The sequence below is a fragment of the Bidens hawaiensis genome, unplaced genomic scaffold, assembly GCF_021521415.1.
Source record: "Bidens hawaiensis isolate Kalapana, Puna unplaced genomic scaffold, B.hawaiensis_p1.1 tig00014824_1, whole genome shotgun sequence".
Lineage (NCBI taxonomy): Eukaryota > Viridiplantae > Streptophyta > Magnoliopsida > Asterales > Asteraceae > Bidens > Bidens hawaiensis.
In genome coordinates, this window is record NW_027492307.1 from 393,798 (window position 1) to 411,829 (window position 18,032).

General features: G+C 33.6%; 2 protein-coding genes across 2 annotated transcripts; both read right to left on the reverse strand.

Moving 5' to 3' along the window:
• Positions 1-2,224: 2,224 nt before the first annotated feature.
• On the reverse strand, positions 2,225-5,308 carry LOC143547732 (CASP-like protein 3A1). Its single transcript, XM_077039087.1, has 3 exons — positions 4,885-5,308; positions 3,395-3,530; positions 2,225-2,574 (listed from the first exon to the last, which is right to left on the reverse strand). The coding sequence occupies exons 1-3, from the start codon at positions 5,196-5,198 to the stop codon at positions 2,362-2,364; spliced, it is 663 nt and encodes a 220-aa protein (XP_076895202.1). The 5' UTR covers positions 5,199-5,308; the 3' UTR covers positions 2,225-2,361.
• Positions 5,309-15,004: 9,696 nt separating this feature from the next.
• On the reverse strand, positions 15,005-16,608 carry LOC143547733 (GATA transcription factor 9-like). The gene is made up of 2 exons (XM_077039088.1): positions 16,296-16,608; positions 15,005-15,787 (listed from the first exon to the last, which is right to left on the reverse strand). Exons 1-2 carry the CDS (start codon positions 16,581-16,583, stop codon positions 15,131-15,133), a joined length of 945 nt encoding a protein of 314 aa, XP_076895203.1. The 5' UTR covers positions 16,584-16,608; the 3' UTR covers positions 15,005-15,130.
• Positions 16,609-18,032: the final 1,424 nt, after the last annotated feature.

An 18,032-nucleotide genomic window follows, 5' to 3' on the forward strand; every position in this document is an offset into this window, starting at 1 on the left:
AACAAAAAATGACGGTTTGGTTTTATGTTTTGTTAAAACTTCATTAACGGTCCGGCTTTGGTTTTGCATGTAAAAAACCGATTTTTTTTTATATTTTATATTAGGTAATTTATTAAAATTTAATAAATATGTAACTCCGATATTTTTGATCAAATACATAATAGTCTATTATTTTACAATTAACAAAATTATATATATCTATCATTATTTTTTGCCAATTTTTTTAGCCTAAAATTTTCAAGCTCAAATGGCAAAAACCGAAACCGAATCGAAACCAAAACGAAAACCAAAACCAACGGTTTCTAAAACTCCAAAAACCGAATTTTTGGTTTTCGAGTTGTTTTTAGCCAAAAACCACAGCCCCCCCCCCCCCCCCCTAATATTAATCTAGAAAAGTACGACATAAATCTCTAAAAGCATTCCTTTTATATAATGTTTAAAAATTATTAAATTAACTTTTCTTACTAATAACACACAACTGTTACTAAAAACATAAAATCTTTAGTACTGATATTAATTTGATATAAGGATTTCTATTTTTAAGAATAAAAGTGTTTAAAAGAAAATGATTGATACAACTTATACAAATACTTAAATAAACAGTATTCAAAGTTTAAATAAGGGTGTGTTTGGGATTGCTTATTTAAGTGGAAAAATACTTTTTGTAAAAAAAGAACTTATGAATCTTTTAAAAGAAGTTTTTAAAAAAATGTTTGGATTAGCTTATGTGTTGAGGAAAACCAAAATGAATAAAAATGACACTCTTTTGTAAAAGGAGTGTAATGGGTTTTGAGGTTTAAATGTGTGTAACTGGTAAATCAAACCCATTAAGTTAATAAGTTACTTATTCTTAACTTTTTAAAATCCCTTTACTTTGCCTTCTCCATAAGTTAAAATTCATAAGGCCATATGGTTGTCAAATACCTTATACACCTTATTAACTTTTCAAAATGTTTACAAGTTATAAGCTGATAAAATTAAGGAATCCCAGACACCCCCTAAATATATTATATTATCTTATAAAGCAATATAAACTAATATTTGTGTTTAACATTCAAAAAAATATATAATCAAAACACTAGATACTAAGACTTTAAAACAATACTAATCCACAAAAACTGAAAATGTACTTTAAAACATAAAAACATTATTTTAAACATAAAATGTCTTTTAACTTTTTCAAAGCAACAAAACATCTCAAACAATCTAAAACCAATATAGGTTTTGGATAACAATGATCGTAATATATTTTGGTCATATTCACATGTATTTTCCTGAAAGGTATTTATCTACATTTGATGCACATGAGCATGTTGCATGAGCGACAATGAAAATTACCATTGTTGTATGGTTGTCCAAAACTTGTAACATTTAAACATTTGTTTTTTACGTGAAATAAAAAATGTTAATAAAACACATAGGATAGTAAGATTATATATAATTTAGTTTCTAAGCTTTTGACCATGTTATTATTATAATTTTTTTCTGAATAGAATAGAAGTTATAATTATAGTCGGAAAGTTAAAGATATTAAAAATCATGAATGGTTTTAAAAAATCAAAGTGTTAAATGTAGTTTAAATTAATAATAAGATTAAGTATAAATTTAAAGCAATCACTTTTTAATCAGAAATTGTTAAGACTATTATTTTGTATAAACCATTAAATTGTAAAAATCAATGGAATGCTATATTCAAATTTTAAAACATATATTGAAAAGGGAAATCATTAAGAAAAATTTCATTTGTTAAAATTAATATTATGGGAAAAACATGTTATAATTTTGGTGCTTTAATGTGATAGAGGTGTCACTTGTTATAATATTAAGCCAATTAAGAGATATGTGGTTGAACTATCATTTTTATTTATTATAATAGTAGATATATTTAACAAATTTAGGAGAATAATCAATTTGAATATATTTATACCAGTAGAAGTGTTAGGTGTTGCACCTATATTCATAAAACCATGGAACCGTTTCGTATTTTTACTTTATGTTCAAATGACGACAGAAATATCTTGAAAATTATAAATAAGACGGTATACTTCCTCATAAAGCCAGGGAATTGTTTCGTATTTTTACTTTATGTTCACTTGGCATCAGAAATATCTTGAAATGTTCCTATAAGATGGTATACTTCCTCAACGTTGGATTTTATTTATTTTAAATAAAATAAAATATATTTAAACACTACATTAACATAAAAAGTATGGACTCAAGTTAAATAGTGCATGTATCGATATGTGATTTTATAGATAGTCTGCATATTAGTTTCAATACATCCGCGACATATAAGAAGTTAAGTACATAATCTAGTCTAAACATAACCCTAATATTGAAAACTCGGAAACTAAGCGGTCTTTAATTAGCTAACCAAACGACATCAAGAACCGCGGAAATGGCAAGCAAGAAGCAGTTGAAGAATGCAAACGCAATTGAAATCGCAACACGATCACAGAAGCTATGTAACGGCTTACAGAAATTGGGTAAAGGTGGGTGTTTGATTCCTGTTCGGTTCAAGTTGGTTACACCTGTCGCAGCCGATACGGCACTCATCATTGCGTATGCAAACACCTACAGATATGTTAACTTTTATTTAGTCATGACCGTTATATACAAATTTATGTTTGTTGTTATGTTAGTTATTGTAAAAATAATTAGAAAAGTAAATCACATTACAATATCCTAGTGTTTTATAATACCAAAATGTCGCCAATTGTTTATTGGGCCAACTTTGGATTGTTAAAGTTATGGGCTGCAAACAAAACTAATTTTCTTCAATGGATTATTATGTAAATATATGCTTACATTTTAACACAAGTAAAGGGTACACATATAAAACAACACAAACTTCAAGCACTATTAGAACTAAATTGATTGACTTCAAATGGGCCTAAGTATGCTGTTGTTCTATGATATATACAATAATTGTTACCGGAAACCTCAATATTAGACCCTATCAATATTCTGCTAACTAACAAGAAATCATAGCTTATATTGTGGGTGTGTTATTCTATAATTAGACTAGTTTGAGGCCCGTGTATTGTAGTAGTTCTTGAAAATGCAATATTTAATAAATAATCAGTATACAAGAAATTATAAACCCGTTAAACACTGTTAATACAGTCGTTGTACAATAGTCTTTAAAACAATTTTAAAGTACAAGATAATTATAAATATCAAATGTTTGAAAAACAAATATGAAGTAAATATTAAATTAACAAATTTGTTAAAAACGGATGAGGTTTAATGTAAGAGTGACATGTGGCAAAACTTGTAGCATTTTATTAGAGAGTATAGATAGATGTGGGATAAATGTCTCAAACACAGATTAATAGAATAGCACAAAGAATTTAAAACGCAACCGTATAATTGTTATATTATAAACGAATACCTGATCACCTGCAAAAATGATCCAAGCATGGTTTCTAGACGAGAAGAGTGACTCCTTACGTAACGCTCTTGATGATGTCATAACTAGTTGGAGAAGAGAGTGGACCGCTACAATTGCGGATACACATACCAAATACCTGTCATAGTTAATTTGAGTTTTTTTTATCAACGACAACACAAGAATGCGCATGATCACTGAATCAACATGAGTTTATGAAACTTAATCCCACACGCATTTCATTCCAAATTTCTTCATCACACTTGCATGATTTGCATTTTGGTTCATAACAATCGTACACACTCTAACTACTCATTGGTTGGTAGCTCGATAACACAAATTAAACCAGTATTAGAGCTAGAATTTGCATGATTATGCACACATTTTTTAATATATACAAAAGCCAATTATAATAAACTATTTCAGCTTAAGGGTAATTTTGTATTAAGACAATAATCATTTTCGAATAAGTAATCACATACTATTTAACGTTTTACTAATCCAAACACGTAGAAGTATCCTATCTACTTTTATAAAGCACAATACACCGATACAGGTTCATTAAACACACATTTAGAAATGTTCAAGAACCACATAAGCACTTGTTCGTATTGTTAGGAAGGGTTCTAAGCAGAACATAAAATTTTAGAGAACATAAAAAACAAAACAAATAATTCATTTTTTCAATTTTAAGAAAATTTAAAGTATAAGAAATCGATAGACATACAATATTTATACATATGTTCTAATATTCTAAAAAAATAAACAAAATTCTTTTGTTTATCGAATCTAGACTTGTACAAGTCATGTGTCAATTATATTTCCTACACATAACTTAGACATGTGTTAGTTATATCCTACACATAACTTAGACATGTGTATGAAAACCTCAAAAAAAAAACATATAGCCAAATTAGTTTAACGGTGTAGAAATTTAAAAATATGAACCGTCAATAAAAAATTAAATTTTTTTTTTCTTATTCTCACAATTTAGTATTTTGTAATTACCAATTGGGTAACCACCTTTGTTTTCTCTCCCACTATACCTCACATGAAAAAAGTGTTTGTGCTGTTTGTTTAAAATTGGTATTGTAACCCATGCATTGAATGGTTATATTGTACAAGTAAATAATGCATATGCTCTCCCCAAATCCGGACAAATGTGTCATTGTCCATTAATATACCATTTCACAATAATAAAGGAATCACGGGCAATATATAGACCTCGTGAAACCACAATCCCTAAATGATTTTTTTGTCTGCTACTAAATTTTTTTCATAATTTTAGGACGAAAACGAGTAAATTTAAATTACATATAAAAATTTTCAAACAAATTCAGTTAAATTTACACTATTACGCAAAAAATAGGAGGCCGGGGACCCCTAGGTCTAAAGGAAGCCTCTCCACTGCAAAGACTAACAACAATCGGTATTAGTAAGTTCGGTACACACTTTTCTAGAAATTCGGTATCAGTCAGTCAAAAATAACTTACTCGAAGGATCCAGAGAACGACCACTTGGAGTAAAGCGAAATCTCAAACCCGTAGATCAAAACAGATGATTTCTCCTTAGCAGTAATCATTACAGCAAGCGAAACCAACGAAGCCGGTACGCTAACAAGTCGTAAAACGATATGCATTACGTTGTAGTTACGTGAAAACTTGCCAGCAGAGGTTAATGGTCCACTCATGGTGCCAGTTTCAGCCTCAGCAGCAACCTTGGTAGTTGTGGTGGTGGTTGTGGTAGTGGTAGTGGTTTGAACTGGTGGCTGTATCGCGGGTTCGGGTGTGGTTTTGAGGTCAGTCATCTTGTTTTGGTTATGATGGATTTGAGAGAATTGAGAGTATAAAATAATTGAAATGGAGGGAGTGAAATCAGGGGCATCCGTGACTCAACAGAAGAGTGATTGTTTTGTTTGTTTGTATTTCATGAAATATATATTGTTTTTATTAAAGGATTAGTTTAAATATTCTTCAACTTAACGTTATTCGGAAAGTAATGTACAAGATAGATCTTTAAAAGTGTTACATCTTCACACGATCATGGTTTAGTAGGATCTTGCTATGTTATGTTATAACGGGTTGGATATCAAACTTTAATGTAGGGGTGAGCAAAGAGCAAATCTTAACCGATGACCAAATACTCATCGAACCGAATTAAACGACAACTAAGACAAACTGATGGTTATGATTAAAGGTTGTTTGATTAGCGAATTAGCGATTATGGTTATTTTTAAGAGTAAGACACATTTTCATTGAGAAGAATACATGTATATAAGCATATATATGTGGATTGAGTACATATATGTGACAATTTTGTAACGAAGAATCTTGAGAATATGTATATATTAACCTTCATGTAGTTGCCAGTTGATGTCAACGATTCTTTTCCATGTTTATTTAGTTCAAATTTTAGTTAAGCTTTGTTTGGTTAGTTAATTAAAAATTAACAAAAACCGAATCATAAATGAGCTTCAAAAACGATTAGACGAAACCGAAGCTCGGTTATTGAAATTGTTATGGTTATACTTAAGGGTAAAAACCAAACCGAACCACAATTTGCTCAGTTATGACTTACGGCCAATAATCTAACCGGTCTTGACGGTTTTGGTTTGGGTTTTTAACTTGATTGAGAACGACAAATTAAATCATGATCTATCCATATATTTGTATTGATTTTTAATTAATTGGTTTACTTAAGTTCAAATTTTTTATCTTTTTTATAGGTTGATACATGAGTTTGTTAAGTGGCTTATTACATTATTATCTCTAATGTCCTGTTATGTGAGTTTTTTTTAATCAGATTCCTAACCATTTGTCACAGTCATACGTACTTTAAGTATTGGTCTAACTTGTATCTATTGCAATTACTTGCGAGTTAAATCCTTTACTTATTTCGAAATGTATACTTTATTAAAAACACCCCAACGGGCCAAACAACAACAAAAGTACAATACAATTACAACATAATTACACAAAATTGATTTTGCACAAATCTAGCCAAGAAATATATTTGGATTTAAACCGAATATGAAACCATTACTAACCGAAGGACTTTAAATCTTCAAAATCTTCCTTGGGTTTGCGTCTGAGCAATAGAAATGTACCTCATTCTTTGCCTTTCAAATGCACCACCATGCAATGACTAAAATACCAAGAATTATATCTTTGAGCTCATCCTTTGGTACCTGTTTATAGAGATCAAAGATATATCGAGTCGAAAAAAGCAAATATATGAGATTTAATTTACACCTATTACTAACGTAAAACCAAATAACCAAGGATATGTAACAAGAGGTAAAGAGGTGATCCAATGTTTCCGTTGATTCTCCGCACAAAGGACGAAAGAGAAAATTCAAATGAATATTCCTAGCGCTTAGAGCCGTCAAGGTTGGGATACAACCCATCTCCTCCACTCAATAGCCAAATATATTACATTTGCTAGGGACCCGGTTGCACCATTTGAATTTGTATAAGACACGCGGCCCATCCTCTTTAGCAAGCAAAACTTTCACGGACTTAACCAAGAAGTCCCACGAGTCGTCACAATCTATTTATCTACTGAACTACAATGCTTAACTTGGCTAAGAAGTGCCTCACAAAGTTGCCATTCTCTTACTTCTTCTGTCAACCGTGGAGGCCAATACCATCACCACCTCCAAGTGATAGCTTGTTTTCCTAAGAGTAACAGTCTACAACCCGCATTTTTTTCTTTTTTTCTTTTTTTACAATCTATTAAAGGCATACCTTAAAGGGTCATTTGAGACCCAAATTTAGTTTGTTCCTGATACCTCCGCTATCTATGAAAAAGTCATCTCTTGAGTAATTATTTATATTTTTTTTTAACTAATTTGGATAACAATATTCCGGATTATACATATAATACTCAATAGCGTCAGAATAAACGGTAAAGTAAGAACATATATTTCAATGTTGTTTTTGACAAATTGAATTTTAATAATTCAAGTTGTAACTCATTGGTCGATAAAAATATATACATACACTGATGTCAAAAGCAATCTCATCCGTCTAATCAACATATACTTACACTTGAGTCTAGTTGAATTCACTCACATAGATGGTTATAGACGAAACAGAGAGATATGCATTTCTTGTTACCAAAATCAAATGGAAATTAAGTGTAAAATCGAGTGTATCTATGATGATTATGATTATGTGAGTTACATCGTCCTTAACAATGATAATGAAATTTTCATTTTTTCTAAAATGGCCGTTTCCAAGTTCATGTGTTAACGTTATATATAATCTTAAATTAAGTGAACAATTAAGATATTAACATTGATGAAATATTATTATTTTAGTTTTCAAACGTACATAGGAACCACTCTACATAAAATAATGCTATAATCAAACAACCGTTGAGGAAGAGTTAAAAAATAAATAAATAAAAAGGAAACAAACCCACTTGTTCACCGATTGCGCAAACAAATTCTATTTATTTGAAAGTTTTGTAATAACGGGGTTTGCGACTTTGGCTAGATGAACTAGACAAGTTTTCACTTAATAATTTGTATTTTTAAACACGAGTTACAAACCGCTCTATTTGTTACTTCAACATCCCGACTACCATACCCGTCATCAACTCTACTATAAAGAGGATTTCGTCAACCAGGCCGTGTTGTCAATTAAGATGTGTGGAAGTGTATGGTTTTTAGATTTTTCTTCTTTGCCCTTAGGGATTTCTACAGCCAATGTCTGAGAGTGAGCGTGTTGTAGATAGGCATGATAGTATGATACTATACTATCAAGTCCCGATCGATAACAAACACGAACTAAACGACTAACTCTCGTTTATATTAATAAGAAAATCTAACTCAAAAATTGATTACAAACTCTCAAACTCTTACTTGGTTTAACTCTTGATGAACTCTAACTTAGTTTTATCTAGATGAACCCTAACTCGGTTACATCTCGTGTGTGTTTCCAGATGAACACTAACTCGGTTGCATCTCATATGTTCTATAATGTCGAATCATAACTCGTCTTATATATACTAACCTAACTTGCTAGCTAAACCATTACCAATTATAATTAGAATGTAATTAAGAAACATAATCAACTATGAACTAGTTGTCAGTAGCGATCCTCGAAGTTCACCAATTTTGACTTAGAGTCTAAAATTACCAGCATACTATATATAGAAATATTATAGGCCCAAGATTCCTTCCTATCATGTCTATATAAAATCATTTGATCACGTACTTCTATGCATATGTACGTATATCGGATGTTTAACCGAGTTAGTTATGTGGTGAGAGTTTGCACGATATACGATGTCGATAATAACGAAATACACATGCTCGATTCCTATCCCTTATAATTGTTTTCAGAGGAGGTGGGGTTGATAGGGGACATCATTTCATTTTTGGTAGTAAAATGTTGGAATGCAAATACAAATATGTTCATGTTCACCCAATCGGATATGTACCCAACCAATAATATAGACCCCCCACCTCTATCATCTATCTCACTCACCTAATAGAAACGTGTAAGCAAGCAACTTCTTTGAGCATTATACATCGAGACTAGTCATTATACATGGTGCACTATATGATAAGTTATGTGGTTTTCTATGGAGAAATCAGAGCACTGTGATAAGTTTTGATTAAACATTTGAAAAATAATCAATAGATGTTTTATGACAACTTAAGTGGAAAACATCTCTATTACTTCGTAAACAAAAGTAACAAACCCTTTTTGGTGAAAACTCTTGTGAGAAGTGAATGGTTAAAAAAAGCGTATTCTAACTTGTAAAATGGTTTAAGTATTTGGAAACTAAGCAACAAAAGTGGACAAGACCTCACCTAATGTTCAAACCACAAAACTCAAAAAAGTGTGAGCTATCAAGTCCCGTATCGATAATCAACACACGAATATTAAACGAATAACTCTCGTTTATATTAATCAGAAAATCTCACTCAAAAAACTGATTACAAACTCTCAAACCCTAACCCGGTTTGACTCTTGATGAACCCTAACTCGGTTACACCAAACTCTACTACCTAATGTCTAACCATAACTCGGTTTATATAGGACTAACCTAACTTGCTAGTCAAGACATTACCAAATATAATAAAACCTAATACTTGGGTTGGGCCTTGCACTTGAGCCAAACAACAATTGACCCAACAATCACCCCCGCAATTGTTGTACCCTAGTCACCCCCTAATTTCCTACTCGAAATTGGCGGGTATTCAACTTCACGCTTGTCATCATTCTCTTGATTCTCCCGAGATTTTTCATGATCTCTTGCAATGTTCTTTCGGCTCCACTTGGCTAGAAGACACACTTGCTTCGTTTGATCATCACACGCCTTCCCTTGGGCTTGAATCACTTCCTTGACCACGCGTTTAGTTTCTTGAACTCTCTTCTTTGGACTTTGAATTTTGGAACTTGGATCTTTGATTAGAATCTGACTCGTAACCAGCTCGTCTTCTTTCAGTCCAATACTTTGAAGATCCCTACCTGCAAAATTCTTCATTCCAATGTTAGCTCGTTTACCGGGACTTGTTATTTTGAGACTAATCTTGTACAATCGATTCTTGGTCCTTGTCACCTTCATCAAAAGCTTACCTGCATCATCTTTAATGGTTAGCAAATCATGTTTCATGTGAATCTCGCATCCACCTTCCGTTGCTTGACCAAGACTTATGATATTGCACTGTAAGCTCGGGATGTAGTAGACATCGGTCAACAAACGTTGCTCCCCCGTTTTTCCTTCAATTAAGACCGACCCTTTTCCCCGAATATCAATACAAGATTCATCTCCGAACTTCACCGTTCCCGTGACACATTCATTCAACTCATAAAAGTACGCTTTATTACCCGTCATGTGATTCGATGCTCCGTTGTCGAGATACCAAACATCTTTCTCCATCGGCTCGGTTTCGAAATGCTTTGGAATCACACCATCTTCATTCAGAAAAACCGTTTTCTGATCACCTTTAATCATAAATAAGCTTGGATCAAAATCATCTATTTTGTTCAGGTTAGATTCTTCATTTTTCTTCATACGTTCCGGACACGTAGACGCAAAGTGACCGAACTCATCACAACGGAAACACTGAACCTGTGACATATCCTTTCTTCTCCATTGACGATCATTTCTTTGACCCGTTTACCTTGACCCACGATGTTGACCATCTCGGTTGTCACAACCATCTTGATCCTCATCCTCTCGGTCTTGACCTTCGGTTTCTCGGCCTTTTCCACGTCCCCGTGAACTCGGCCAACCCTTACCTCGGCTACCGGACTGATCATACGACTTGCCTTTGTAATTACTTTCCGACCGATTAAAAAGTAACCGACCTTGTGAATTTGAAGCGCGTTCTCTCCCTCGTAGACGTTCCTCAAACACCTTAAGTCTTCCAACAGCATCTTCAAATCTCATACTATCAAGATCAACCGTTTGCTCGATTGATGCTACCAAGTTGAAGTATTTGTCCGGAACCCCATCCAGTAACTTCTTCACCAATACATCTTGCTTGAACACGTGACCAAGACCCGTTGCCTTTGAAACCATACCGGTTATTTTTCCCGCAAACTGATCAACAGTCTCGTCTTCCGCCATCTTGAGTTTCTCAAATTCACTTTTCAACGTTAGTAGTCGAGCCTTTTGGACTCGCTCGGGCCCAACAAACTGTGCCTTCAAAGCCGCCCATATTTCTCGAGCATTCTTGTATTGAGAAACCTGAATTAGAATATTACCTTCCATAACTTGGAACAAAAACGACCTTGCCGTTTTATTCTTCTTCGCATCAATAACCGCACCCTCATTCGGCTGAACAACTTCCCATAACTCTTGATCATCTAAGATCGCTTCCACCACAATCGTCCATGTGATGTAATTAGTTCCGTTCAACTTTGGAACCTGCAACGATATCCCCCCCACTCGCTTTGGGTTGGATTACCGGCTCTTCTTTATCACCTGCCATTGACGTTTTTGAACACCCTTGCTCCACTACGTTGGAACAAATACGAACAACTCAACCCCGAACAACTTTTCAGAACCGAGCCCACTTGCTCAAATCTTGGTTAAAGCCTAACTCGTTTAGCCCAATATAATACGAACTTTGAACTGAACCGTCTTGTTCAACCCAAATAACAATTACACTTGAACCAAAAATATATTGTTTTCCTTTTAATTCCTTGTGTGTACAAAAAAATAATAAATAAAAATACCCTTCACTTTTCCGTAACCTGTGCAAAAGATGCAAATCCAACTTTGATTTTTCTTTCGCCTTTGTCTTGTCTCTTTTACGCCAACAACAAAAAATCAGCCAATAGCAAAAAAAAAATCAGAATCAGACACACTCAAATCTGATCTCGTGCAACAGAACCCAATCGACGAATGCCTTCTTGTTCCTATAGCGGCCACCTAATAGGTAAGACACCGTCACAGCCTACAAGTCCCCTGACCTGCAGTCGCCCGTAGACACCGATTCGGAAACCCAACTCGGTTCCGATATGTGTCGATTGATAGCTTCTTCTTAAGCCACCGTTCTCCGCCTACCAATTATCGATTTCTTGAACTTGGCTCTGATACCAATTCAAGTTCCGTATCGATAATCAACACACGAATATTAAACGAATAACTCTCGTTTATATTAATCAGAAAATCTCACTCAAAAAACTGATTACAAACCCTAACCCGGTTTGACTCTTGATGAACCCTAACTCGGTTACACCAAACTCTACTACCTAATGTCTAACCGTCGGTTTATATAGGATTAACCTAACTTGCTATTCAAGACATTACCAAATATAATAAAACCTAATACTTGGGTTGGGCCTTACACTTGAGCCAAACAACAATTGACCCAACAAGCTAGTCATCCACGGTCGCTAACATCAACGGCTGGCATCGCCCGTCGGTTTGGCAGTTGGCGCCCGGCCTTCTTGGTTTGTGTTTTGGCTTTTAAAGGATGTCTCATTCAACATTAATATTGGTCTAACAAATACACATTCATATCTAGGTCATATCTTTGTGAGTTCATTTATATTAAACTCTATTTATTACATATTTTACATTTGAGTTGTTAAAAAAATTGAACTAACAATGATCTCAGGTAAAATCCCCCCCCCCCCCCACCCACCCACCACAAAATAATAATAATAATAATAATAATAATAATAATAATAAACTGTAGTTTTTTAGTTTTTACTGACCATACTTATCAGATAGTTGTTAATTTAATTTTTCTAATATTACTGTTTTACTTTAATTTAATTATAAACTCATTTTGATTTAAAAAAGGTATATGCATTGAAAATGTTCTTTATGCCATTTTTAACTGTTTAGTTTGTGTTTATTATTACTGTTTTACTTTACTTATCTAAAAAACTATTGATAAAACGTAACTTATAACATAGAAGTACAATCCCATTAGACCATGTCGTCTTGAATTTTCTTTTTACAAACAAATACAATATAACAATGTCCAAAAATAGAATAAAACGTATTGCTTCAATTCGGTTCATTTGCTTTACAACTTTCATCATCATCATCGTACTCAGTATATCCCACCAATAGCAAAGCTATAGTAGGGTCTGAGGAGGGTAAGATGTAGACAGCCTTACCTCTACCCCATAGGAATAGAGAGGCTACTTCCGGTGAGACCCCCGGCTCGAAAGTAGTTTTGTATCAAGCCTTAGACATAAGGCACATAACACTCAGCCATTGGCACACCGGCCGATTGGTGCATGTACCATTGTCTTTCAGCTATCAACGCCACTACATGATGCCTGATTAACCTTCCGCCACTTTTAACGTTATTTTCACGAGATTAGTAAAATAACGTCAAAATTAGTGCAATTTCACTTTTGCCCACCCGAGGGTTCACACATATATACGTTATATGCGCGCACCGCAAGTAGGGCTTAAACAAATGCCCAAAATATAAGCCCTTAAAGATAAAGAACACTTTAAAAAAGCCCAAAATCTACATAAACAAATGCCCAAAATATAAAGAACACTTTAAAAAAGCCCACAAGTAGTTGCTTTACAACTTTACTTTCATCTATTACATAAACAAATGCCCAAAATATAAGCCCTTAAAGATAAAGAACACTTTAAAAAAGCATGAGTGTCTCCATGCGCATATTGTATTTATTTCAAAAGATGGTATTGAAAGAATGAAGGCAAAGTAATGGGAAGAGTAAAATTCAAGAATGTTGATAACATGCCAAATATCCAAAAACATGAACACTAAGGCATGGTGTTCATGTTGTAGGGCTTCACTTCTTATTCGAGATATTTCTTAATTTTGTATATATATATTTTTTCATTAAATAGAGAGTCACACAACTTAATGATAGACATGTAGCAAACAAGTTATTGAAAATTATTCGCAATAGATTTTTGTATGACCTTAAAGAAGAAAGTAAGAATGCATATACAGGGGCTTACTCAATACAAAAATAAAGTCTTAATGAGAGTACTGCAATACAGACATAAACTTAGTACTAATCATACATACGGGAAGAGAGAAAATTGGATGGTTAGATGTTACATAACCGTTTTATATATAATATATAAAGATATCAATACAAACATTTATGTGGTCTTCTACTTAATTTAATATTCGCCATCTATGTATTTATATGCATCTATGTGTGTTGTGGAGTGTTTATGCTTGTTTAGTCCCACGTTATAACATGATTTAGGATACTAAACAAATAATAATGCACGTAATAATCATGAAGATTTGATCTTAAACAAAATGATTAGAAAAGTTAAGAGTCGTGGGTCAATGGGGGCACACCGGCCCCTTAAGTTAGCGGCCCATTCATTTTTATTAAAAGTTGTACCATTTGCTTGATCATACTTCATTACTGCCACTTTCCTTTCATCATACGCGATTATACTTTATTATTTTTCCTTTTTTTTTCTCTAAGATGTTATTGGATTTTTTTACATGCGAACACACTCTACCGTACACCTACTCTACTTCTAAATTTATCACATATGCACTCCACATTATTTGAATCTACAATCACTTGATTAGGAGGCACACCGCTTTACCATCATGATATCTCATTAAGGACAAAGATGTTATTAGATGATCCCTATTTAATTACGTAATACCGACATAAAAAATCGTTTACTGCACCAGTTCCAAACCCAATAAATAGTCACAGGTTGCTTTACTTTGTGTATCTATAAATTAATCATGTTAAAGGTGTCGTGTTCTACAACCCATTTATGGGTATATGCATGCTAGCGTTTAAGCAAATGACATGTTAATTGAACATGTCTTGTTTGGGTTTAATAGTCGTGTTTGTCCGATTTAACAAAACACGACACATTTTGCCAATTCTAAGTTTCTACCTATACATACTTGAAGTTCTCGTGTTTATTAGAAACTTACAACTATTAAAAGTTTAGATTTTGTATTCTATGACTTAAGATAATTTAAGCCAGTTTTTCCTAGGGATACGATAAGATTTTGGGTAGCGAGAATTTCTACGGGTAACTTTTACCTTCTAAAGATTATCTCACAAAGCAAATACCTGATAAACAAATATATAACTGAAAATACAAAACTGTATCACAAAAATTTAAAAGAATAGCGTCTACAAAAATTGAAGAGAAAAAGGGTTTGGAAAACTAATAATATGATTACATAGACTTGTATCCTCCCTCAAAGGCTGATTTTTAATATTTAATGCTAATTCGTGTCTTAAATCTTAATAAACCGACTTCAAGCTAATCTTTCTCTCATATCATATGCATATAACTGGGCCCACCATGTCTCTCAATCAAGCAATCATCTCCACCGTTGGATTCAATCAAACCGGAGCCCCGATTCACAAACCCATTGTGTGCATTCCGGAGCTCCTTTTGCCGTCGGATCTCCATCACTTTCCTATGAGAGTTCGAGTGCTTTGCCGACACAAAAGTTGGGCTGGCAGCGGGTCGGTACTCGGGTACCAACCGACCCGACTTGTAACGGACTCCACAAGCGTTACATAATGTCTTGGGCCCCATTGGCCCTGTCCTCCACTGCGGTGTCTTATCAGAACCGCAGTGTAGGCACCTCATAACCAAACTTTCTGGAACCTCACGCTTCTTCAACCGAATCATTTCCTTTGGTTTGACATGGAGGATTCGTGACGCCCAGTCGTACGGAGCGGATCGTGATCGTTTGCTACGAGCTTTACCTGGAACGAAAACGTCGGTTTGAGATATATGCGAGTTTATTCGGTATGGAAATGCGGGTTTCGACCCGAATCCAGGCGTCGTGCCGGAGGATGATGTGTCGGTGGCCGGAGATTTTGTGACGGTGGAGTTAAGTTGCAGATTTTGAACCTCAACGGTTGAGAATGACTCATGTGTGAAGCTTGATAGCCATTCTAGATCCGCCACGTCATCGTACTGTATAATTTTAAGTCAAATTTATTAATTATTGATCAATTCATTCCATAAATTCAATTAAAAACTGAAAAAATCATAATAATAAACGACATTACTCGGAATCATTTCATGAATTCATTCAAGTAAACCATATCAGGATATTGTGTGTTTTGCATATAATGGAATACTCGTCCAGAAACTCCTTATGGTTTTGTTTTTACCTTACGAAATGCTTGGTCAGGCAAAACGCATTAGAGAAGGTTTCCACCCCTTAAAACAGAGGCTTCGTCTTAGCCTGGATGGAAACCTTCTCTACCAAGACGCGTTTCGTCTGGACAAGGTAAAAACAAAACCATGAGTATCTCACTGCATTATGAAGCAAAACGGACAATATCTTGGCATGGTTACTTAAAAATCAAGACAAAAATGAAATTATGATTCCATTTACTTCAACTTTCTCGATTCTTTATCCAAATAATTCACAAATTCATTCAAAACCGACATTACAATGCGATATAGCGTAAATTACCGGAAGACAAAGCTCAACACCAGAGAATTGCGAGTCCGAGAAGCTACGAGAGCTAACATTACCCGCAACCGAGGAGTTACAGCTATCCACAGCAGTAACCGCGGAAGAATCAACCGAATTCCCGATCACATTGTCGAAAAAGTCGTCGTTTAGCACGACATCCTCGTGGCTAGGAAAGTCGACAAGTAAGTCATCAATGGCAAACTGAGTGTTATTATTGTTGTAAATGAAGTCTGATTGTTTCAGGTGTCCGAAGTGATCTCCGTTGAAGAAGCTTGGATCCTCCATGTGTTTGCGGTGAGAATGAGCAGAGAGAAAATGGGTTTGAAGAAGACAGGCGGGTGAAGGTAAAAGGATGGATGGTTGGTTTTTGAGGAGGTGAGAATGGAGGGGTGTAAATGCAAATATGGAAAAACAAAGTGTAAAATGTTAACCTGCTCGATTAAAAAAATGTAAAGTTAAACTAATGATAATAATGTAATCACACATCATTACTTGCTGCTTATGTAAAGTTGCCCCCCTGACCTCTTTTACACATTTGAATTTTCCTTTACTTTCCTTTGAGCGAAATCTATGATTAATTATTATTGTTATATTATTATTAATTTATTATTATGTTTGTAAATGTCAAATTAAATTATATCTTTGTATAATGAGATACATGAAATAATTTCGTATATTGTATTATTTTATCTTTTAAGAAAATAGTGCAGTGTAATCGTGAACTTAACAGATAAATAAAGAGAAAAGTTAAAAATTCAGTTAGTTTTGTAAAATACAAACATTTGTAATTTGTAGTGCACAACCATAACACTAGAAATTAGAAACTTGATACGGCGTATTAAATATACCTAAAATGGTTATATTCATTATTTTCTCATAATTAAAATCTACAGAGAATGAAATTTGTTTTTTACGAAAAAGAAAAACAATCATATTCCTATGTTTTAAAACAGAAACTAAAGAGATCATTATGTAATATTTTTCTTACATGCAATATAGAAGTTATATTGTATGACATAAGAATGTATTAATCGGTTGTAAATAATTTAATTTCTTCAACACTTAGGAAAATATTTATAAAATAAACTCTATAAAAAAGTAAGTAATTGAAAATAGATGGATAGTCAATTAAAGGTTAGCAAAAAGAAAAGGGCAAAGCATCCACCAATAGACCCACCCCCAATACCCATGGCTTTAGGTCTACAGGTAAGCTGTAATGGCCGTCATTCTTCAAAAACCAGCAATTCTTAACCTTAAACTTTACTATTTACACCCTTCATCAATTCAACACACTATAGTTTCTATAAGTTATATTAAATGTCAAGAAAATTAACTTTATTTTTCATTTGACAATTAAATTTCAACTAGCTTTTAGAACCATCGACTTAAAGCTAACAAAAAATAAACGTAAATTATTGAACCATACGCATGTGTTGTTGTGTGTTCATTATATACTAAACTAGTGAGAAAAACTATTAAAGCTTAGGGGATGTAAATCAAAATTACAAGATAATGATACAAATGAAAAAGCCATAAAACAATATCAAAATGAGTAGTGATTTATATGAGATGAAAACATTTTGCTAAATAATATAATATAGAATTCAATTTGCACCTACAAATACAACAACCAAGAACTAAATGACCAAATTCGGATTTCTCGTTTGAATTCGTGTTTTTTTGGGGTTATAACCGAAAATGATCTATATGGAATTCGGTTCAGTTAGCCAATTT

Bases quoted from the DNA above. Each gene is read 5' to 3' on its own strand.
- LOC143547732 (XM_077039087.1), bottom strand. From the start codon at position 5,198: ATGACTGACCTCAAAACCACACCCGAACCCGCGATACAGCCACCAGTT. The intron at 3,531-4,884 runs GTAAGTTATTTT...TAACTATGACAG, and splicing joins TCGTTCTCTGGATCCTTCGA to GTATTTGGTATGTGTATCCG. The intron at 2,575-3,394 runs GTATTCGTTTAT...ACATATCTGTAG, and splicing joins TCATTTTTGCAGGTGATCAG to GTGTTTGCATACGCAATGAT.
- LOC143547733 (XM_077039088.1), bottom strand. From the start codon at position 16,583: ATGGAGGATCCAAGCTTCTTCAACGGAGATCACTTCGGACACCTGAAA. The intron at 15,788-16,295 runs GTAATTTACGCT...AAAATTATACAG, and splicing joins GTGTTGAGCTTTGTCTTCCG to TACGATGACGTGGCGGATCT.